Here is a 17994-nt window from a genome sequence, read left to right as displayed (position 1 = left end):
AAGGGTTATTAAGCATTGGAATGGGCTGCCCAGGGAGGTGGTGGAGTCACCATCCCTGGAGGTCTTTAAAAGACGTTTAGATGTAGAGCTTAGCAATATGGTTTAGTGGAGTACTTAGTGTTAGGTCGGAGGTTGGACTCGATGATCTTGAGGTCTCTTCCAACCTAGAAATCTGTGATACTGTGATACTGTGATAAGTTAATAACACAGCAGATGAAATACCTAATATGGTATATGAGGTATTCCTAATAAGTGAAAGAAAAGAAGCAACTGTTACACATTTTAAGAGCAGTGATCAGAAAGGACTGGCGATGGACGTTTCTCTAAAGGCGAGATGAAATAGTAAAATACAGCATTGTGAAACTTTCCTTTCTGGTTTAGAGGGAATTTTGATCAAAATTACAAGCCAGCTCAGAATTTCCCATGGAATTTTAGATCTCATATATGGTTCCTTTTGGGGGGTTAGGAAGAGATCAGTGAATTACATTTTCTTGTAAATGATCTACAGAAAAGGTATGAAGTTTTCATTCTCTAAACTTGCAGATATGAGTGAACCTACCTTGTCTCCATTCCAAGGGAATTCATTACTAATGAAGCTGAAACTTAGAACTGAGAGAGAGTGTATAAAGAATTGTAAAGGTTGTGAGTTATTTTAATTGTGTTATGGACAAATGGTAAGAAACATTTTCTGCTAGCTAGAACAAAATCAAGCCAAATCCTTGCTAAGATGGCACAGATATGTATGGAATATAATCACTAAATATTCTCCATTTAGAATTTTGTGTGAACATCTGGCAGGCTCCTTTTTGCAGGGCTCTTCTGTTGTGTTTGATAAACCAATACTATCATCCTAAGCCATGTTATGGTATGAACATTGTCTTCAAACGGCTTGCAAGTGTAAATTTATTTCCTCCAGAAGAACTCAAAAGTGCTTTTGAGCATTTTATGGAATACAGTTCTTGCCTTTTGTAATGCCTAAAAAGCTGGAGTGGAAACAGAGTGTATGTTCTCCAGTGACTGATGCTGGAAACACTTTGCATATGTAAGGACAGAACAATCCTAGGCCAGCAGATCCCACTGGTGTGTGTTTGGAGATAAACTGCAACATTAATGTTTCCGTGTTAGAAAAAGGATGTCAGTGATCTTATCTCTAAGCAGATGCTACTTGAAATAAAGGCACCTTTATCCATGCTGGATTGAAGAGTCAGTGGGGTTTGGGGTTGGATCTCACCACCAGGTAGCCAAGTTGTCATCAGTGGTTTCTGCTTTGTTTAGACTTGTCTCATACAGCTGGAAACCTTTTAATAGGTTGTCGGGATTGCATCTATATGTCCACAGAATGAATTGTCATCTTAATAAAACAATAGGCATATTCACTACAGGGAAGTTATCTTTTTAATGGTGCTTTGTCAGCCTAGATGGTCTGCATATTCCATGCAAGTAGTCTGAATCTGTCTACTGTGGGTTGAATACATGCAAGTCCCAACATACAAAAACTCAATATAAAGCAATACTTCGATAACATTCTCCAGGATAAACAGGATTTGAGACTAACAACTAAAATACTCACAGACATGTGTTAGCCTGTTATGATATCTTGTAAAAGGACTATGATCTGTCTGTGCTTAGTGTTAGATAAAAAGTAGGTGTTTGAGAAGGGGATCTTTAGAATAAGTTTCATAGGAGTAAATGGCGTGTCCAAATGTGCTTGAAATAGTCAGAAGCTGCATGTAACAGGAGACTTCAGACTGCTTCACTCCGCATTGCTCTGAGTGCTTATTAGATGTTTTCATATTATTTTTCTACATTCAGTTAAATATTATGAGTGTGTTCCAAGATACTGTGGATTTAAGCTTCTTGCCAGCCAGACCAGAGTTTTCCAGTACTCAGTAACCAATATTATTCCTGACTGAACAACATTCCTTGCTAAATGATAGCATTCTGAATGTAGTACTGGATCCTGTTGCTCAGGAAGTCACTGGTCATTCTGGTTACTGGCTCAGTTGCAGATGCCAGTAGTGTTGGCCAGGGTAACTAAAAATATGGGGATAGTGGAAGTCATGTTGGGAATATCCTGGTCTCTTTCAGAGGAAAGCCGACAAAAACAAGCCAACAAAACAAATACAACTGAAAATACTGGAATTATTTCATGAGGCACTTAGGCAGCCCCTGGTGGCTGATTCGGGTTTAGTTATTCTGTAAGATATTTTTTTAAAGATCACTACAGACATGAATACATTGAGTTTTCCGTGGCAACACATGCAGAAGAATTACAGATGCTAAAAGCAGAATATTTTAATGAATTTTGGTGCTTGGTATGTTATTTATGTAAAGCGAGAGGTGCAAAGCTGGCTCTGGCATCCATCAGCCATTTGTTCTTTTGTCATAGGCAGTGTCAAAGCTCAGGCCTCAAGAACTTAAATTAGCTGGTAATAGCAACACTTTCATTTATAATGTAATCTCGGGGCTTCTGCCTAGGGTTGAAGTAATAGATGGCCATGGACATAACAGCTTCAGCCACAGGGTCTGATGGCATCTCCTTAGCCTGTGGAGCCTTTCCTCACCTCTGTGCTGGACTGTTTATTGTGGCCCCTCTGCTCTACTGTCAGAAGAGTTCATATCACTATTTGGTGCAAGAGGATTGGAGGCAAATCCCGGAGCAATAGATTTGGGGGCAACTTCTAGTGCAAGTCTCTGTGCAAAAAGTGCACAATAGGGTGGGATTTTAAAGCAGAACCAGTTCACTTCATAATGACATTTAAAAGACAGTGTGTGTTCAATACAATATGGAGGCGGGACTTTGGGATGAGAGATGTTTTTGCTGGGCCACAAATTTGTTAAAAGTTTGCAAGCAGTAGGCCTACAATTCTAGGTGTGAAGGAGAAAAAGAACTTTTGTCAGTTAAATTTATGGTCAGCAATAAAACTTGGCCTGCATTTATGGTGACCACACTCAAGTATGCAAAGCCCTGTAGAGGGCTGTGGTAGCCTGGCACCAGCCCTGACAGGTTGGTTAGCCTTCAGCAAAGGCCCTCAAATCTTGAGGCAGTTGCATTTCAAAGTTATGGGGAAGGTTGGAAGTCTGACTTGATCGAATGCATCTGGGCCATTTGGCAGCTATTTTAGGGCAAGGAAGCAGAGCCATTTTAATTTATGACACATGTCCAAGGGATGCCACCACCTTTGTTTGTTTGTCTGATAAAATACCCACTGTATGACCTTAATGGTCAAGGCAGGGCATGTTTCCTAAAGATTGCAATACAGAAGTTGTTGGAAATGACAAGTATATATGCCAGGCAGGGTTCCTAAGCAAGTTTGGGTACCACTTCAGGGCAGCCTGAGTATGTGTGTACCTCAGCTCATGATGTTCAGGGAATCCTATTGTTTTTATAGTTGCCCACATCCATCCTAGGAACTTCTGCATGGTGTGGTGCCTAGCTGATCGTGATAGCCCTGTAAGTCTGTGTGAGGTAACTAAATGCTTTCCAGGGATTTGTTAGCTTTAAATCACATTTTGTTAGAGTAACATCACTAGCTTTTAGGCAGAGTGAGATCACTAGATAGACCCTCAGGGTTAAAATGTGCATCTGGCTAGTTTTAAAATCTTAACACCAAAACACCTGTAAGGAAGTACCTTGCATTTAATACATTTAATATTCTTTCTACATTGTCCTATACTTAAATCACCGTTTTCTGGTGCCATCACAGGAAAATTGCTCGGACAGACACGCTAAAGGCATCCACGTCTGCTTCTCCTTCATAGAGAGAAGTCTGGGGCATTTCTCAATGTTAGAAAATGCACTGAAAGTGGGCTACCAATTTACCCAAGTGACTACTACTGCTAGTGGTATTTGACAGGTATTTTCAAATTGTTATCCTAGTAATAAGTCTACTTGTGACTCTTGATGTGAAAGTTCCATTGGCGTAGTGCAGTGAATGCAGACACACTGAGGGAAAATGAAAAATATACCCTTCTGGCATTAGACATGACACTTCGATTGGAGTATCTCTTGAAGAAATAGAACTTAATCCTTTTCTCTCTAATCTGCCGTAACCTGCTATCTTGATGTGTCTTGGGGAAAAGAAAGCTGAAATGTCAGGAAAGGGAACAATGTTTTCTATCTTCAAAATGCTGTTGTTGTAAACCTCACTGGTCTTGCAACCTTTGTTCCTATAAACCTTTACAGTTGGCATTTCGTTTTGTTTTGCTGTTGCCATAATGTTGTAAGGACTGCTTACTTCCCAGAATCTGTCCACAGTTTCTTGCAACCTTATCGCAGGGTGCTTGGCTTTTGGTGGTTTGGGGTTATTTCTTCATGAATGAGTTTTCAGTCATGGAACCACTAAGTTTAATCCTTTGGCAGGGAACGGCTTCACATCTCTATTTCTACACAAAAAATCCTCTTCAAATAACCTTTGTTTTACTTTCTTTGGACATTTTAAAATCTATTGCCTATCTTAAGCTGAAGAGATTCTTAAATCTTAAAGGTCTGTAGCTTAGTATTCATCTCTTGTGTAAATGTTAAATTAGTTCAGGATCTATATTTGTCCGTGAATCTAAGTCTTAAAGCTCCAACTTCGCCCACGGTTCTTCCTGCTTCAGAAGACTGTGCACGGAGCTTCTGACGCTTATTTTGTCACTTCCCTGCCTGTTCCCCAGTATCCCTGCCAGTGCCCAGCATGGCCACTCACCTCTTCTGCTCTGTCTTTAATTTCCTGCACAGTAAGATAGCCATACCCTTCCTTCTCATCTGTATCAGCTTCATTCCTTTCACTGTTTAACAGCTTCAGGGAAGATGCACAAGCACAACATTGCAAGCAGAGTTGGCAAGGGGGCTTGGTTTGCCAGAGTCATCATAAACACTGATGACTTAGCTGAACACTAGAGAACACGTTCCTGTTTTGGCACAGTATTATTGTACAGAGTAGGAGAATACGTAGAAATACACGTTTCATAGCCATCACTGCTGTACCATCAGTCTGTGTATATTTTTCATGTTCCCTTCAGGTATGGTTCTCTCCTCTGTTCCTATTTGATTGTATATCTTTAGTCATATATTTAATGGTTTTTACTAATTAAAACCACCTGCAATATATACATAGGCTAAGATTTAAAAAAAATCTGGCACCCAAGTTGGGTACTTTCAGAACCAACTAGGTTGCCCTTTCTTCTTTCTCTTAAACCTTTTCAGTCAGTGGCATATTCTGAATGTGTGCCTTCCATACCTCAGCTGTTCCTTTCCTCTTTCTTCTGCTGGTATAGCAGTCGTGACAGGACAGAACAGTCTTGAATTTATTTAGTAAGTTTTGTAGTCATGTCTGTTGATTATTCCTTGGCTTGGATAGGGTAGTGCTTTCAGATCGTCTTCTGTGCAGGTGTTGGGCAGGTTTACTTACCTGCTGGTTTCAATCCGGACGTGTGCATTCAGTTTTCTGTTGACAAAACAAGTTCTAGTGTTTTTTGTTGTCTCAGGTTTAACTGTAGTTGATGGATGTTGTTCCCAGTTGAATATTCAGCATAGTAGAGCGAATGTGAGCAATCTTTGAAATGCTTCTGACAGAGTTCACGTTCCACAGCGTTTTGTAGAAGGGATTTGCCTACTAGTGGTTTTCAGTTGCAAAAATTGAAGCCTGGGTGATGGCGCTTTCTAGAGTGGAGCGAGGGGAAAAGCAGAGTCTGATGGGGACAGTGGAAGCAGAGCCCAAAGGAAACAGATGCTGGGTTTCTGTTAACTAGCATGTTGAGACGTCAGTTGCTGTCTTGTTGGGACAACAGTACAGCAGACAAAGAAAAGCAACAGCCAGACTTTGTTTATGGTCAGGGAGGAAATCTGAATGCCCTCCCCATCACCATGAGCACCACCTACAACTGCTGTTCAGCAGAGCATTGTGCTGAGTGGGTTGAATGACAGGGTGTTCCCTGGGGAAGTCAGGTGTGCTTTCAGAAGATGGCTCTTGCAGGTATGAGCTGGCCAAGTGTTCTGGGGTACGCCTCCAAGGTAAGGAACTAAAATATGTGTTTTCCTAAACTGAACCAATTTTTTTCCTGTTTCTTCCCCATAGCCTCGTCACGTATTCAACATGCTGAAGAAGTACGTGCGTGCTGAGCAGAAAGACAGACAGCATACTCTCAAACACTTTGAACACGTCCGCATGGTAGACCCAAAGAAAGCTGCCCAAATCAGATCTCAGGTAATCCCCACTGAGGGTTAGCAATGTCATGTTGTTCATAACCATTGTGAAGTTTCTGTCAAATTTGTCTTCTGAGAACTGAAAAGCAAGTTTTCTGTCTACCCAGACAGTGAGACAGTGAGTCGGTTGTGGGCACTTCCCAAGGAGCCCTCCAAAGCAGCTATACCCAGAGCTTTTATTATTGCTTTGGTAAATAATACCTCTGGGAAAATGTCTGTAATAGATTTAGCTACCACGTATGGTTATGCTTCATCCAGCTGAAGCAGCAGAACCATAAGTGGTAGAGCCATCTGACTGCAACCAACCTTTCTGTACTCATTGCAGAGGTACTTATAGTATCTATAAATATGATTACTGCAATGCACTTGAGTTTAACATGTTTTTTAAAATGTGCACAGAAGTTCATGACATTTTAACTGCTGAATGTTACTGCAGTCCTCAACGTTTGTGTTTTGGAACAGCTTTTATGTTGCCTTTGTAAATCATGGAAGGTGAGAAAGCAAAAAAGACTGAAGATGTAGCTGGCTTTCAAAACAGCAATTAAAATTGTAGGCACAACGGATAAGCTGTTAAAAGTGTGTGCTGTAATCTGCAGAATCTGCCTCTGTTCCCTCTGCAGGATGCAACAGGAAGCTCTATTCCAGCCACAGTTTTTGAACTGATTGGCATCGCTAAAAGCCAAATCAAAACCATATACCTCTTTGAATGACATGATTTGCATATCAAATTTCTGAAACATCTATTTCAGCCAGACTTGTACATTGAGATCGTGCTGGCTTGAAATTGCTAGCGTTAGAAATGCACACTATAACCATCTTCTGCAGTGATCTTAGACAGCTTTCCCACATTGTAAATGTTAAAGCGTTTCCTTTTGCACCTAACATAACTTTTTAGCTTCTAAAACATTGGATTATTTAATAACAGAAACAAGTGGAATTTTGCAGGCGACATACTGTTTGGCAGCACAGGTGAAGAATGGAAACTGACATTTAGATACAAGAAGTACAGTGTGTTAGTGTATTGCCATAGGAGTGAGTATTCTGTAATATCTTTGCTTCTTGAATTGGTTAGAAGGTTGGGTGAATGTAGGCTGGAGGAACTCTTGGGGAGTTTTTATTTCAGTAGAAAATGGAAAACAAGATATTTTGTTGAAAGGCATGAATACTTTATTTCAGTTTGAAGGAATTATAGCATTGTTTCATTGAAATTGCTGTCTGCAACCCATTTTCCTCTTTAGGCCTAACTGCCCTTGTCAGTGGTCTAAGTCTTCCAAGATGCACCTCAGTTTCCCTTTCTACTGAAGAGAGGTGATACTTGTGGAAAGTAGCCTGGGGAAGTGTATCATGGGATGTCATGACTCAACACATAGCAGTGTGTGGGAACCTGAGGCAGTAGAGTTGTAATCACATGAGACAGCACAGTAATGCTTCTGGTTGGAAATATTTTTGTTTTCAGATGAAAATGTTTCAAATGCTTTTAACAAGAAAATTGAAGCTTTCTTCGGGGAGTGGCTGGTTTTTTTTGCAATATTAGGATAAAGAAAAAAACAACAACATTATGATCCGGCAATCATTGCGCCTCACTTGGCTTGCATGTCATGCAGAAGCTTATGGGTATGGGCAAATTTACACGTTATTGAAGGGTAAATGAGGCTGCGGATTTCTGCCACATTAGCTGTTTGTATACACGCTCTACCCCACTGCAAATGTAAATCCTGCTTTAAATTATTTTACTCTCATGGCATTTCAGGTAGTTTCTGTGGAGGAGCATCTAGCACACTATGCAAGAGAGGTGAATTTTGCAATTGATTTGACAATTTCACTACATAGAACATACTGAGTATTATACCTAGTACAAGTGAAAACTGACTTCCTGATATAACCTATATAACCTATAAAATTTGTGATAATGACTGCTAGTAGTAGTATTCCCTTCCTTAAAATATTTTTATTTCTTTAGGTTATGACACATCTACGTGTGATATATGAACGCATGAACCAGTCTCTCTCCTTCCTCTACAATGTGCCTGCTGTGGCTGAGGAAATCCAGGATGAAGTCGGTATGCAATCTGTTAATACAGAAAAAGGGAAATATTTCTGTGGTGAAAAATCACCACCAAAAGCTAAAATATAGCATCTTATTTCTATTGATATAGTGTCCCAGACTAATAGAAAAAATTTGCCAGTGTTCTTAAATTATAAATCAAGTTATAATGAACATTTGGAAGGCAAATTAAAGTTAAATTAAGACAGTGGGCTAGCAGAGACTGGACTATCAGAGGGACAAAATGGAATATCTTGCTCATAATTTGCTTTCAGAGGAGACTTCCTATTTCTTTAAAATGCAGTTTTGTTATCATTATATGTGGACTTCATTAATTCCTGTATAATCTATGCAGTGACATCATCATATGACCTTTGTTGTTAATATTTTCCCTGAAATATGTTAATTTACATTTGGAGCCTCCATGCTATATAGAAACAGCTGTTTACAATCAGTAGCTTTAGCAAATCCTTCCTGGGTTTGGATATTTAATTTGATGTGGTAAGCATTTACATTATCTGATGCAGTCATTTGGGAAATCCCCCAGCTGAAAAATTAGTTTCCGGCACAAGCATCCAAGAAAAATGTAGGTAATGACTAGGGGTTAATAAATGCAACTTGGCAGTATTTTACCAGTCATGCATTCATTTGGTAAATTATTGATTTCTGTATAAAACAAGGCTGTACCATTGTAGTAAGGATGAGGATACGTTTAGGACATGTGAGGGACTGGACAGAGAGTAGCGATGAATTCTCCAGTGTCCAAAGCACAGGTTAAGAAGCAGATGTGCCTGTACTTGTGAGGTAGCTTTAGAAAGCTGGGGATGAGATCAGAAAACAGAGCTGGGGAGGGGGGCTAGGAGGACACAAAGAAATAGATGAATTAATAATTCTCCTTCACCGTGTGTTTTTGTGCTTCACAATTATAAGGCACAAGCGACAGTCTCTATCTGCAGTCAGAGAACTGTTCAAATAAAATCCTTATTGGTCATTTGAAAGTGTATCATTTCTGTAGGAAAGGAGATTCTGATACTGTAAGGCTTTGGAGATACTCAGTTGTCAGGTTTTTTTTTTAGCCATCACTATTGTTCCCTTGGGTTTTTTTGCTTGAAGTTTCAATTTCTTCTATTATCGGTAAAGTTAATGGTTGTTGTTGAGGACATGCATCTAAATTTTCTTTTCTCTCCAAAATACTGAAAGGGAATGGGAATTTCAGAGGCTTTGAAGTGACATGGGAACAGAAGTCTATTAACTGCTGAGTGGTTTACAAAAATCTGACTCCTAATCTCAAATGTAATACTAATTTTTAGGAGAAAGAAGCAGGCTAAAATTAGTAGGATGTTATGTCCTAATAAGATGAGAGAAGCTAAGATATCTCAAAGAAAGAGTCTATCAGTTTCTTAAATACTTTTTCCCTACCTTGATTTTTTTTGTGATTTTGGGTATAGTAAAATTTCTTCAAAGCACTGCAAAATTCGAAGCAATGAAAAATATATTCTTACATTGGGAGATACCAGGCAGCAAAAATTAAAGAAAACACTATCAGATCTGGGCTATATTAGGTAAAAATTTACAGTAATGAGAAGACAGCTGCCTCTTCTCTGTTGATACTCTTCCAGTATCAACATTCTCCTTGCTGGTAATGGTGACTGTATGCTTGATTTTACATCTTACTTCCAATGAAAATTCAGAGGGGTCATTCCCTTCTGATAAAGAAGACAGTGTCCTTCTAGCTTTGAGCACTGTTTCAGCTTTGAGCATGTTTCAAATCCGTTCTGAAATTACTGAATTTCTTAGCCTCAGTACTCTTCCTAAATCCATGGAAAAGGAGATCTATGACAGCTGTAGAATCTGTGAAGAAGTAAAATACTAAATTTCACTTTGTAACATTCCGAAGAGATACCACAGCTATCATTAAAAAGACAAATGTTTCATTAAATACCTTCTTTGAAACTATTAACTTAGAAAGTCCAAGTCAACAAAAAAGTTGGAAAATACTTGGGTAAAACTAATTCAGACACACAATGTCTGACTGATAAATCACATATAAAGTAGATGAAAGTAGTTTTCTCAGGCTGCTGTGAGAGCTTATCTTCTAGCTAAAATGGCTTATTTTCTAGTTGAGTTTCTTTGTTCATTATGCTTCTGGTTTCTAGTTCCACACTTTACTACAGAGTTCTTCACGAACAGTTTTCACCTTGAGGAATTGAATAATCATTCCTTTAGAAGACACTGCTCTGACAAAGGTAGTTTTTCGCTAGATTAAACAAGTGGAACAAGTGATTCTATGAGCAGCAGGACAACAAGATATAGTTTCCTGTGAATTTATGGTTTGTGTTTAATTCCTCTAATATCAAGTAAGGCACTGCTTTTGACTAGATTTTCTCATTGCTAGAAATACTATGCCCCGTTTTCACAGTTTCTCCATGACCAGCTGTTGACAAGTTTGAATCTCAGGTCCTTATATGTATATATATGTGTATGTTATATATATATACTAATAGAAACTAAACTAAATATTAAATTAGAATTTTCCTCATATCTGCCTGACAGTCAACTATCGAAGGTTCATCCCTGGGAAGTAGTAATGTTCTTTCATTGGAAATGTGTGTGAAGATGAGATGCCCACTTCTAATGTGTCTGTTGTTTTTGAGATTTTTATCCTGTGCAATGAAGTTGAATTGTATGAAGCAGAAAGTAGAGTTGTTCCTGGGGTATGCCAACTGCATGGAGAATATTTTCTGCTTCAGCAAGCTGCAGGGTTTTGTTAATTAATGCTTCATGACTAGATGAATTGCAGTCCAGTGGTTGGACGTTTGGAATTCCTTTTAGATATGGAATATTTTTGAAGCTTCTGAACTAAAAAGCAGATTTACGGTCATAGTTTTAAGGTGAAGAATCTGAAATACCAAATCCAGTTTCTAAACTAAAAGCAGCCCTTTTTAAAAGTTTTTGGAATTGTTTGTAGAACTCCAGCAGAGACCGTGGCAGGAAGTTAAAGTAAAACTTCAGACATTCGTAGCCCTTATTTGCAAATTGTCACCTGTTGGTGTCTGTTGGCTTAAACAGAAAATGGCTTTGAGTGTATAGATATATGTAGGAAGACCCACAGTACTCTGAAGAGTAGAAAGCAGCTCTTACATGAAGTAAGGCTTTTTTTTGCTGCTAAGCATTTGACAAATGTGTAATGTGCAAATGCCACATTAGGATGACTGGCACGTTTTGTCTCAGAAAATTCAAGACGTGTAAGGAAGAATGCTGCTGCCTCTCTTGCTTACATGTTGGGTGAGGGGAGTAAAGGATCTGTGTAATAGTTGCCTGGAGGGGTCTGTCTGACCATGACTTTTATGATGGAGACTAGGAAACATATGCAGGTGGCTTGTGTAGGAGACCATTTGGCATTCTGGCTGCAAATGATTTCTCAAAGGACAGTAATGCAAATATGCTACACACCAGGTCACCCTCTGCAAATGATGTAGTCCTTGGTGTTAAGTGGTATTCCTCACAGAGAAGAGGAGTATGCCCCATCAATAAGACAGTGGCCTAAAAAATCTGAGAAGAGATATTTGCACACTGCAGGTGAGCAGATTATTTGGCTACCTTGGTATTTGTACTCACCTTTTCCCTCTGATAAATCTCCTGTACTCTTAATATGCATAAAACCTCAGAAAGAACAATGGCAGACTTTAGGAGAAATCAGCAGTTCCTTTTAGCACATCCTGCTTTAAATCCTTATTTGATTAGGCTGCTTATCCATGTATGTAAAAGGCAATTTATTGCTGGGAGTGGCACAGCAGGAACAGCTTCTGAACGAGAAGCTACATCAGAGCTTTGTGTATTAGTCAAATGGATAGGCAATGAGCTGAATTTTTAATTCTGTCTTTGCTGCGCTGTTTCCAAGCTGATGTCCTCAAATCCATGTTTTCTAGCCTACCACCGATGAAATACTCAGCACCGCCTACTCAGCAGTATCATAACTAACCCTGAACGATTCAGTTGTAAGCAAGTAATAAGTAAGAGAATATGATTTCATTTGTCCCTTGACAAATAAAATCGAGCTATTGTTATTTCATTATTCTGTTCCACTGCACCTATCCTGTTCTTCTGCAGTATGCTCGTGTTATATAGCAGGAGGAGCGGACAAACACAAGCAGACTCCAGATCATTGACTGAATTCAAATGCATAGAGTGCTGTGGCTCATGTGCCGTTTGAAGTATTTGTATGCACCACCTTAGCGTAACAAAATTTGACCAAGAGAATATTGCCTCTTGACATTTCGTTCACAGCTTTCTGTGAAGATTTTTTAAAGTATTTTTGGAAAAAGCTTGACAGCTGTAAATATAGGATGAGCTACAGACTGAAGATGTCTGAAGACTAGCTTTCTTTTAACCCTTTCTCTTGAACCATTAGGTCCCTATACCTGTCAGTCTTCATCTTTGCACGTAGTCTGGAATACCTGTGGTGGGCAGAGTTATCGATACCTGAGCTACATACGGTCTTTCTGCATTTCTCAAACTAATTGTTGATTACCTGTTTCTAGCTGCTGATTTTGACCTGCAGTCAGTCCAGAGTCTCACTGCGTTTCTTGCCATGAGTTAAATTAGGATACTGTTCTCTGTTCATTCTGTGGTACACTTCTTTAGAAGTTTTGAGAGTATTAGCTATTTGCTGTGGGTTTACAGTCCAAAATGATAGCCACTGTGATTTGGTGATTTATATTGCAGAATCAAAACACGCTCTTGAGAGCTTCACAAAAGCAAATTCTGTATCTGTTCTGATTAGTGCCATTTCTTTTGTGATTTTTGCCCTCATCCCCCGCCCACTCCTTAAATGTTGTGATTTGAATATGTAATCACTAATGTCTTTCAGTCTGCATTGGGACTTCTTGGTGTCTCTCATTTTTCTGTAACTCTTCTGTACAATTCCCGCCTTAAGATATAACTGAAGGGCGAGAAGTCCATCTTCAAAAATGATATTCAGAATTATTGAAGTGATACTTAGGATTTCTGCACCTTTATTTGAAGTAGGGTTGCCATGTTGAGGTAACAGAATAATAAAGGGAAGTTTACATGTGTTAAATCTGCCAGTAGGTTTTAAAATGATGTTGTAAGGTTACCTGTGGTATTGGAATGGTATAGTTCATAAATCAAGGCAAAACACTAATTACCTTATGATGCAATTTTGTTGCATTAACACTAGAACATACATATTAAGGGGGTTCTTGAAATTGCCCGTTTGTCATGGAGACAGTTAAAAGTTGGGAAGTAGTTTTAGTCTTCCTATAAATCTAAAAATGTAAGTACTGGGAATAGTTGTTTAGTGCAATTCATGTCACGTATCGGGATGGTTACAAAGTCTTACTTTTTTGTTGTTGAAGGAAAACAGCGATGCTGAAACATGGGTGGTAAATGAATAAGCACTCTAGGATTTTTCCGTACTGGAACAGGCCAAGTTTAGTGAATCAGCATAAAGGATGAATTGTCATCACTGGTGCTCATCCTAAGGACAGCTGGGGTTTTGTACCAGTTGACAAACCTTAATTCAGTCAATTTAAACCTTCCAGGTCTGTCTGCAGTAGTATTTTAGCTGACATTTGGTAAGGATTGTCTCAGTCATCTTTATTTACTGGCTTGTTCCACTTCAATACTTGCTACAGTAAGCATGGTTTCTGAGTTTTCTTGGGATAGGCACTGAAGAGGTCAACTTGGTTGTTAAATAGAGTCACTGTCTACAATTAGATGAAGAGGCAGAGCAGCATTCTGAGGACTGGGAATCTAGAGAGGTAGAATTGTTTTTCTGAAGCAATTCCTGTCTGGTTTTAATTATCCATACTTTCCAGTTAGTATTTCTTCTTGTCTTCTCAAAGGAGTCAAATGGAGTTGAACTTTTTACCCAGGAAAAAATAAACATCCACAAATCCAATATGCAGCTGCAGTAGTTATAAAATCTGTAATTGAGGAATGTTGGACAATTCCTGTTAAGTTTTATACTTTCTGCCATTCTGGAGGTCACATTTGTCATCTGGAATTGTAGTTTCTAAATTGCCCTAGGCACTTGGCTAGTTCTTAAGAAGGAGTGTCTCTGATTTTGGATGCAAGGAAATGTCATCTTTGCCAAATTGTGTTATGGTTCCACACTCATCTCCTTAAAACTGGCATGTTTTTTCCCTGGAAGCAATTCTTCTATTCAGATTGGATGGGCATTCCTACACCATAGAGAAATTTCTCAGTAAAATCAAAACAGATCTTCTGGAAGTAGCACAATTATGTGCAGGTCTTAACCTAATGGTACTGTAAATCCCACCTAGTTTTCAGATTACTCTTTTAGTGCATCTGGGCTGTATCATATTGGCTTTCTGTTCCTCCAGTTCTGCTCTGCTGCCTTTGACCAAGGGGATAATGTGACTGGAACAAGCAGTTGAATACAGCCTTCAAAGAATGTGGTTTTGCACAGGTACCCTGGAGTGACTTCCAGCACTTACTATGCCTGTGCTGTAATTGTACTCTCCCTGTAGTTGATTTGACATGTCTGTGCATATCTGGTAGCTGTAGCTTTCCAATGAAAAATTTGAATTTTCTGTGCAGTGATTATTTACTTTTAATCTTCCTTGAAGCCCTGTAGCATTCCATTGAATAGATGATTTGTTAGAACTCTAGCAAAAAAAATATATTGCTGGGTCATGGACTAAAGACAGCATGGAGCTCTTCCACAAAAGCAAATGAATTCTAGGTTAAGCTTTACACATCATTTAGGGTGTTTTTGTATGCTTAAATACTGACATGATACGGACCAGCTGGACTACTTGATAAGCAGTTAAGACCTCTTCCACCCAAGGACATTGGTTTTAGCGATGAATTTGGCTAGCTTGTTTTCTGGAACATCATAAGCTCATGGTATTTACTAAGCCGGTTTTGCCACCTTGTTCGCTGTCTAAAGTATTTTTCTAATGATTTAAATATGACGATAAGATACCATTGAGCTGTTTGTTGGAGCAAGGTGATGCATTCTGTTTATGAGGGGAATCAACCAATGTCTTCCTTTACTATGTTGCATTTTAATAGGCAAGGTAGTTGCCAGCAGCACCAACAGTTGTATCATGCTGAGACTTTGTAAGTTCTGCACACTGTTCAGCAGCTTGGAAGATCTGATGAGCCTCGGTTACTACTCCAGGTTGGAGACTCAGCTCTATCAGCTAGTAAAATATGTCTTTTGCTGCAGCTTCGGAGAAAAGGAAAAAAATCCAGGAAACAGATCCAACATTTTCCTCTTCTAAGCGTCTCTTATTTTCTGTCCAGCTTATGTAACTGTCATAGAAAATTAGGCAGAGAATATAAGATGATTAAAATAGATATAAATGCACTTCACTGACATTGATGTTCTCAAATGCTTTCATTAGTAGCATACTATATCCTCCCCATCTTTTGTAGCTAAATGGTCTATTGTATCTGGTCATGAGCACTAATGTTCTTTGGGAAAGATGTGAATCCTGATTTTGTGTGCACAAGCCTTCTTTTAATCTCACAAATATTGTGAAAATGACTACAGGCAGTAAAGGAACCAGCTTTCTCCAGGTCTGCAGATACAGTGAAAGAGATTAATGGCTTCACAAGGCTTTGGATTGGGGTGGTTTTGTCATCAGGGAAAGATATAGGATATCTTATTTTTAATCTGCTTTTCAGAAAATTGATGGGAATAGGAAGGTCTCACAAAAGTTTATTAAGAGAATATTTTTCCGTGTTTGAAAAACACTGTTCCATTTCAGATGCACATTTCAGAAAGTTGGCCTAGTGATCCAGGTGTTAGAATTGGAAAAGAGGAACTTCTGATAATAATTACTGACTTGCAGCTTATGACCAAAGTAATTTTTAAATGTTGTGGGAGTGGCACCACAGGGTGCCTGCTATTCCACTGGATAATTAAATCTTTCCATTCTAAATAATTCATCCTTTAGCAGGGGAAGTTGTTTTGATTTTCTTCAGGATCCAAAGGCTACAGCACTTTCTCCTGTATTGGTAGATCTTTCTTGAAGTCTCTATTCTGCATCCTTTCTGTTACCCTAGCCTGAAATATTTTTTTTAATTTAATATTTTTATAATTGCTTCTGCCATTATACTTCAAGGAATTAATAAATTAGGTCATCATGTGCAAAATTTAAAATGTCATTCATTCATTAGATGGGTAACAAGTCTGAAAAAATCTTGAAGTTGTCCAGCTTGCAAATATGATCTGAGAGAAGGTTAGCTCGGAAGAACCTGACTTTGCGAATGTATAGCTTCCATTCAGCTGGAGAGGCACTAGCTTGCTGAAACTCTGCCCACTCATGGAAACGTCAGTATGCTTAGTTATTGAAACAGATTCTTGATTTATTGGCTAAAATATATGGGCAATTTAATTCATGGATATGTGTGACTATAAAAGGCAAAAGTTATATTCGAAATGCATAATATAGAGGGTCCACGATTGATCCAAAAAGGTTTTGGAGTGATGAAAGGTCTGCTGCACTCATCTGTCCCAACCTTTGTCAATTAATGGAGACCAAATCAGCTCAGCCAAACTCCTCTTCCTGTCATCTTAAATAGTTACTGATGTTCGTGTCCATGAGTGCTGAAGCAGCCCAAAATTGAAGGAGCACAATCACTCCAACAAGAGCTTCATGCTGTTGCATGACAGATTTTCTTTTCCTAATTACTTGGTTTGGAAAAACAGTTGTGTCATTCTGTGTTAATTCCGCCTAAGATCAGAATCCTAATAAGCAGTGTTAGGTTGTAGAAGTGAATTAATCATCTTAATTCTTTAGTGCTAGCAGATTGCAGGTATCCACCGAGAACCAGTTACACTGTTTGCAAAAACTGTATGTATTTGACATTCTGTTTATACTTCTAAGGGGTCAGTTGCTGTTGCAAAGTAAGTCTTGGGAATTGTTATCCAGAGGAATTTCAACACTGAAGTCTGAAATGCATAACCATAGGCAGGCATCTTGAGGGGCAGGGCTAAATATGCCTCTAATGGCGATGATGTGCTCAGTTTTGCTCTGTTTGAGCATGACTTCCTCTTTAGTTGTGCTCAGTGACAATTCACAGGTACTTCTTATGGTCAAGAGTATGTGATGTATTCTTGCCAGGCAAGTTCTCATTACTGGGATAGAGAGAGAAAAGAATTGCTGAGGATATGTGACTTTGCAGAACGTCTGGATTGATGGAAACGTGGCAGTAATCTCCTAACAGTTCAGTTCCCATGCACATGGGATTACAAATGAAGCAATTTTTCATCAGCACAGCTTTCTCCTGCTGTGCGATTCTCATATGCCTAATTTAATTGAAAAATGTGTTTTCCTCAATAGTTCTTGCTAGGTGGGGCTACAGTCCTCTCGCTTCTCTGCTTCCTGCTATTGGATTGTGGATATGAAAAATGCTGTAAAAAGCTGTCAGAATAGGCCGTACCCCACTTAATGTATATATTTGCTCTGTTTAATGAACAGGTTTCTTTAGAATACTCAGACAACCCAAGTTAAATTTAGCCCATCAAGGGCTAAAACTGGAGTTAATAAATAGGCAAAATATATTTTGCCTGAAGCAGATGCTGTACAGTTCAGCTTAGGTGAATTCTGATTTAGATTACTACAAGTGAGTCAAATCTACGATGCTCTCTTATGACCAAGGGAATCAGGTACAACAAATTAAAAGCTTGTTAAAAGCTTGAAAATATCAGGATTTATATTTTTTATGTATTATTTAATGGTTTCCAAGATGCCTGAAGAGC

The 17994-nt window shown here is 38.8% G+C and overlaps 1 protein-coding gene across 4 annotated transcripts in view; it reads left to right on the top strand.

The window, feature by feature from the left end:
• Positions 1-17994, top strand: part of APP (amyloid beta precursor protein) — a 232371-nt gene that overhangs the window by 176666 nt on the left and 37711 nt on the right. For all 4 annotated transcript variants that reach the window (XM_083841460.1, XM_083841459.1, XM_083841458.1 and 1 more), the window contains 2 exons: positions 6063-6191; positions 8151-8250. In XM_083841460.1, coding sequence (XP_083697586.1) covers positions 6063-6191; positions 8151-8250 — 229 coding nt within the window. The remainder of the gene's footprint in view (positions 1-6062; positions 6192-8150; positions 8251-17994) is intronic.

Source organism: Anser anser (genome assembly GCF_964211835.1).
Source record: "Anser anser genome assembly, chromosome: 1".
In the NCBI taxonomy this organism is placed as follows: Eukaryota; Metazoa; Chordata; class Aves; order Anseriformes; family Anatidae; genus Anser; species Anser anser.
This window is presented reverse-complemented; position numbering and strand designations above follow the sequence as displayed.